At 48.1% G+C, this 6,401-nt stretch overlaps 1 protein-coding gene across 1 annotated transcript in view; it reads left to right on the forward strand.

The window, feature by feature from the left end:
• The first annotated feature begins 647 nt into the window (after positions 1-647).
• MBOAT1 (membrane bound O-acyltransferase domain containing 1) overlaps positions 648-6,401 on the forward strand; it is a 92,389-nt gene continuing 86,635 nt past the window's right edge. Inside the window, exons 1-2 of the mRNA XM_013007200.2 lie at positions 648-823; positions 2,379-2,456. Of these exons, the coding sequence (XP_012862654.2) occupies positions 648-823; positions 2,379-2,456 (254 nt within the window). The remainder of the gene's footprint in view (positions 824-2,378; positions 2,457-6,401) is intronic.

A 6,401-nucleotide genomic window follows, 5' to 3' on the forward strand; every position in this document is an offset into this window, starting at 1 on the left:
GGTTCCCATCAGTCTCTATCTGACTAGTAAGCTCAGTCTCTTTTATGAGTTTGAAGTCTGTTCCACAGTTTTCTCCACATTATCCAGAACTTTCTATTTTTTTCTCTATAGTTTTATTTGCATATACTCCCCATGTCATACAGCTTACTTGTTCAATCGTATTAAGATCTGCACACTCATCTATCCTGGACTTTCTAATGTGATCCATTTCCGAGAGGTTGGCAGTGGGAGCCGGGCACCCTCTAGTTCTTCTGGTCTCAGCTTTGAGATCCAGGTTGACCCAGAGGCACTTTGGAGGAGAGAGGACATGCTCTCCTTCCAAGGAATCGGCCGCTAGACGCCTTAGGAAGCCCAGTTCTACTTCAGTACCTATGAGTACTCACCATGAGTCCCAGCCCGCTGGACAACAGATGTTTGGTGGGTGGGCACACCACACTGGTCAGCCTGAAAGAGTTTGAAAGCGACTGTAGGGCCCATCGCTTATTAATCCTACCACGACCTCCAGCCTTTCATCATTCTCGCACGTGGACACCCCATGGAGGCAAAAGCCAAGCCCACGCCTGAACTTCTCTGACGTGGAAGTCTGACCAACAACGGACAGCAGCAAAAGGACAAGTCTGGGGAAAGTCTCAGAGGCGGAATAGCTGATGTTGTTCCTTCTCTCTCTTGTCCCACAGGTGAATTTTGTGGCCTGCCAGCTGTTTGCTTTGCTCACTGCTTTCTGGTTCCGCCTCTACCTAAGTCCTGGTAAAACCAGCCCCCGTGTCCGGCACGTGCTTGCCACCGTGTTTGGCATCTATTTTGTCATCTTTTGTTTTGGTTGGTGAGTATGAACCTCGTAAACGCTCATCTGTCTCATGTGGATGTGCTGTGTCAGCGTTCTTGGCATTTCCTGGGCACTGGGCTGAGGAGGAGCCCTGGTGGCTCTGTGGGTTAGGTGTTGGGCTGCTCACCGCAGGTAGGAGGTTCAACCCCCACCTGGCTGCTCTGAGGGAGAAAGAGGAGGCTGTGTGCTCCTGGTAAGGTTTGCAGTCTTGGAAACCTTTGAGTTTGGATAGGATAGAAAGTGTCTGATTTCCCCCCTTAGTGTGAGTTCCGAGGGCTGGGTAGGTGTCTCCGCTTACTGTGTGGAACCACAGCCACATCCCGAGGAGCCCGTAGACATCAGTGCCATGGATCTTGTCCTCTAAGCTAGAGTTTAGCAGATTTCCCTCTGGCTCATGACAAGCAGGATGCTGTGAGGTTTGAATTGTATCCCCCACGGGCCACTTTGCTCCAAGCTGTGTTAGTCACGAGGGACTCTGGTGTTAGTCACGAGGCAGTCAGAGGAGGACTAAGGTGTCCGTGTAGATCTTGGGGAAGGGGAATCACTTCCAACAGAGAAGAGCCTGTAGGCTGGGCTTTCCTCTCCCAGGTCAGCCTGACGGATGCCCCACACATCAGGTGACCAGATTTTAACACTGGTAAAGCAGGACACCAGTGGGACACCATTGATTAAAAAATCCTGGCGAAATAGCCACATGGCAGCCAAAAACTGTATACCCTAGCTTGTCGTGCATTCTTTCCAAAAATGCTTCAGGATGCAGGACAAATTGTTAAAAATTGGAACTGTTTCGCCAAAAGCGGACGTCTGGTCACCTTACCCACCCAGCATTTTGTGAGGAAGAAGTTTCAGGGGTCAGCGCTTTTAGAAGCTGTGAATTTGGATACTTGTTCCGAGTGCTGGAAAGGTGCTCCTGTTTCTTCAACAGGAATCCGAATGACACATCAGGTAAAGGTCGTATGACCCGGGGACCCCGACGTCAGTGCTGGTAGAATGCAATGGAAGGACAGAGCATTCTGAAGGGAAATCCCTCTCTTGTGGATTCTCAGCTACTTGTGTGAGAAAAGTATGTCAACCAACCTACTGCCGTCGAGTCGATTCCAACCCACAGCTTCCCTGCTGAGGGTCTCTGAGCCTGTAAATCTTTACAGAAGCGGGTGGTGCTGTGCCCGCCTCTCCCCCTGCCTTCAGAGCAGCTAGGGGATTTGAACTGCAGACCCTGTGATTACCAGCCTGACACTCCCCCAACAGCACCCCCAGGATGCTTTGACAAGCACAGAAGCCTCCATGGATAGGTTGCTGACATTACGACATTACGACCTGTGTAGTTAGCAGGCTATGTCTTGACTTTCGCCTGTCAGCTCAAGATGTAAAGCCGTCATTTTCAATTGCGTGGGCCAGAAGGACTTGATTTATTTCCTCTGGCAATAACTGTGGGCTATCTGGTCACTTGTGTGTTGGTGGGGTTGGGGTAGAGTAGACGGTATGAATGGTCCATAGATATGTTAACCGAAAATGTACTCAGTTATCTGCCCTGCTCCATTATGTCTTCAAGGTACTCTGTCCACCTGTTGGTGCTGGCGTTGATGTGCTATGGAATCATGGTCACAGCAAGCGCCTCCAATATCCACAGGTAAGACTCGGGCACTGAAGCATGCAGGTGAGGGTCTCTCTGGTCTTCCCCACGGGGTTTCCCAGGGCAAAGCTGTAACTTCCTCATTCTTCACAAGTGGTGTGTTCTAAGTTCTCTAGACTAAGAGACAGATGGATGTGATCCCTCAGGAGTGGGAGTCTTTAGAGAAGGGTATTTGAACACCCAAACTAATCTTACTGCCATCCAGTCAATGCTGATTCACCACGACCCTTTGTCACTTTCCGAGACGGTAGCTGTTTACTAGAGTAGAAAGCCTGGTCTTTCTCCCGCAGAACTGCTGGTGGTTTCAAACTGATGACCACGTGGAGCGCAGCCCCGCACATAACCCCTATGCCATTTTATGAAAATGGTGGGATCATCTGGGAAAGCAAGTATCAGGGTTAGACTTAGACTCGGATGTATGTAAGAGGAATTCCAGGTTAACAGCGCCTTCAACGAGACAGAGCATTTCTCATTCTCATCCAGAGCTGCACAGAGTCACAGGTACTTACCCTCCGTTCTTTCTGTTTCATTGACTTCCACATGTCGTTTCCCGGATCTCGGCTCCCTCTTGATTGAGATGGTTGCCAGCAGGCCAGCCATCATGCCAGCGTCCCAGCAGGAAGGGAGGAGTGGAAGATGTAGCTAGCCCTTTTAAAGAGCCCTGGGGGCTCAGTGGGCTAAGCTTTGAGAGGCTAACCGAAAGGTGGCAGCCATGTTGCGGGAGCAAGCTCAGACAATCTGCTTCTGTAAAGCCCCACAGCTTTGGGGGTCCCATGGGGCAGTCTATGCAGTCTCTGCTGTCCCATAGGCTCCTGACGACCTGGAATCCACATGGTGGCAGTGGGCGTGGGTAGCCCGGGACAAAAATTTCACTTGTCCCTCTTTGCCCCAAACTTAGTAAAGGGGCCACACTTAACTTTCCGGGCAAGTTTTACCTGGGCTGGAATGAGGTCCTCTAAATTCTGGGTCCATTTCCTAAGGAGGAAGGTAAATGTGTGATTTAGTCGGCAGTTAGCAAACTCTACTGCAAAGCATGTAGCAAATAGCAACTTGGCGGCATTTCGAGCAGAAAGAGCAGGAGCAAGGGATGGCATGGGGATGGGAGTGGTACGCCCTTCAGCACTGAGTATGTTAAAGGCTAGGAAATAGTGGAGAGGGCCAGTGGGGCCCGTTTGTCTTACCCTTCAGGTGAAATTCACATAACATAAAACTCGCCCATTTAACCATTGTAATGTGTGCAAGCTAGAAGGGTCAGTACATTCACAGTGTGGTCTAACCAGTACCAATATTAAGTCCAAGATATTTCCGTCATTCCAAAAAGAAGCCCTGAATCTCCCCATAACAGACATCCCCACCCCCACCGCCCACCCCACTCCCTACCCTGACATGTACATGGCAACTACTAGTCTACTTTCCTTTTTCTGTGAATTTGCCTATTTTGGACGTGTTGTATAAACGAAACCGTAGAACATGCGGGTCTTTGTAACGAGCTTCTTTTAGCACAAACTTCTCAGGCTCTTCCTTGTCCAGGATCGCGAGTCCTTCTCATTTGCCGTATGGACAGACCACCTTGTGCCTATCCCGCCATCAGGTGATGGGCATTTGAGTGGTTTCAGCTTTTTGAGAGGTTGGAAGCATGCCATGAACATCCATTTATTCACGTCGTTTTCAGTGCCCGTGGGCATACGTACCTGGGCATGGAATTGCTGGGTCACATCGAGGGCTGCCACGCGTTGGAACCGACCCAATGGCAGTGCGTTCGGTTTGGGATTTGTAGTAATTCTACCTTCATCTTTGAGGACTGCACCAACTGCTTTCCGTTTGCATTTCTGTCAGCAACGCGTGTGAGTTCCAATCAGTGCACACCCTTCCCGGCAGTTGTTGTTTTCCGTTTTCTCATCATGTAAACCTGTTTTGCCATCCAAACAGGTGTGAAGGGGCATTTCCCTGTGTTTGCCTCTTTCCTACATCTCATTTCTTTTGTTGTTGTTGAGAGTATGCACAGCAGACCAGAGGCCAGCTCACCAATGTCTGCATGTACAACTTACCGGCAGGTTTACATTCTTCAGGCTGTACACCCTCGCTTACCTTCCCTTTCTGAGGTGCTCCATCTTCATTAACATAAACTAATTAGTCATTCCTTAAGGTTCCTGTCTAATCTTTCTAGTTCGTGTTGTTGTTTTGATCCCACATGGAGTTTAAAAAAAATCATTTTATTGGGGCTGGTACAGTTCTTATCACAATCCATCCATCCATCCATCCGTTGCATCAAGTACATTTGTACATTTGTTGCCATCATCATTCTCAAACATTTGCTTTCTACTTGAGCCCTTGGTATCACCTCCTCATTTTCCCCCTCCCTCTTCATTCCCCCATCCCTCACGAACCCTTGATAATTTATAAATTATTATTATTTTGTCATATCTTACACTGTCCAATGTCTCCCTTCACCCACTTTTATGTTGCCCGTCTCCCAGGGAGGAGGTTATATGTAGATCCTTGTAATAGGTTCCCCCTTTCCTTCCCACCTTCCCTCCACCCTCCCAGTATCGCCACTCTCAGTACTGGTCCTGAAGGGTTCATCCACCCTGGATTCCCTGTGTTTCCAGTTCCTATCTGTACCAGTGTACATCCTCTGGTCTAGCCGGATTTGTAAGGTAGAATTGGGATCATGATAGTGGATGGGGAGGAAGCATTTAGGAACTAGAGGAAAGTTGAATGTTTCATCATTGCTACACTGCATCCTGACTGGCTCTTCTGGGTCTTGGGGCCCCAATCTGCACTCCCCCTCATTCACAATGATTTGATTTTTTGTTCTTTAATGCCTGATACCTGATCCCTTCGACACTTCGTGATCACAGAGGCTGGTGTGTTTCTTCCATGTGGGCTTTGTTGCTTCTGAGCTAGATGGCCGCTTGTTTACCTTCAAGCCTTTAAGCCCCCAGACACTTTATCTTTTGATAGCCTACTCCATCAACTTTCTTCACCACATTTGCATATGGATAGATTTTATAAGAGCATCATGCTCAAGGGAGACCTTTTTTACTAGTTAAGCTAAACTCTTCTTGGATTTTAAGATGACTTCCAGCGGTATTTTGATTTAAGGTTTAAAATTATCTCAGGGCAAAACTTTTAGAGGTTCGTCTACCCTCCACAATGGCTCCAGAAAGTCTAGAGTCCATGAAAATTTGAAACTCTGTTCTGCATTCACCCCCTCTTGATCAGGCCACAATGCTCAGTCATGGTGGCTGGGCACCATCCAGTTCTTCTGGTCTCATAGCAAAAGCAGCAGCTTTTCCTGAAGGCTGTTCGTCACACCTTCCCTATCTTCCCTATTTCCCTAGTGTTCCTCCCTCCCCTTTTGCTCCGGGTAAATAGAGACCAATTATTGTGCCTTGGATGGCTGCTCGTAAGTTTCTAAGACCCCAAGAACTAGGCAATGAACTTGGAGGTAGGACAAAAGCTCTAAATGAGCTATTAGGCCAGTTAACTGAGATGTCCCATGACACCATGTCCCCAAACCTCCAAACCAAGGAACCAAATTCTACGAGGCACCTGACTGTGTGTAAGTAGCCTCGGCAGCTTCTCTTTGTCGTCATTGTTGTAAATATATCTATCACGTGACTTTTACCGCCTCAACGTTTTATAGCGGTATAACTTATTGACCCAAAGGACAGAAATCAGCTGTGTAATTTTATTCTTAATTAATGCCATTTCCCCCGTAACTGTTAAACCCTTCCTGCCCCCTCCCTCCCCCACTTGGTAACCACCAATAAACAACGGTCTCTGTACATTTGCATCATCTTGTTATATTGAGGCCATACGCAATATTTGTCCTTTAGTGATTGGTGTATTTAAAGGTAAGGAGACAAGCCATAGACCAGGGGTCCTCAAACTTTTTAAACGGGGTCAGTTCACTGTCCCTTAGACCCGTTGGAGGGC

Source organism: Echinops telfairi, unplaced genomic scaffold, assembly GCF_000313985.2.
Source record: "Echinops telfairi isolate 266 unplaced genomic scaffold, ASM31398v2 ScPeMD7_5868;HRSCAF=6743_0, whole genome shotgun sequence".
In the NCBI taxonomy this organism is placed as follows: domain Eukaryota; kingdom Metazoa; phylum Chordata; class Mammalia; order Afrosoricida; family Tenrecidae; genus Echinops; species Echinops telfairi.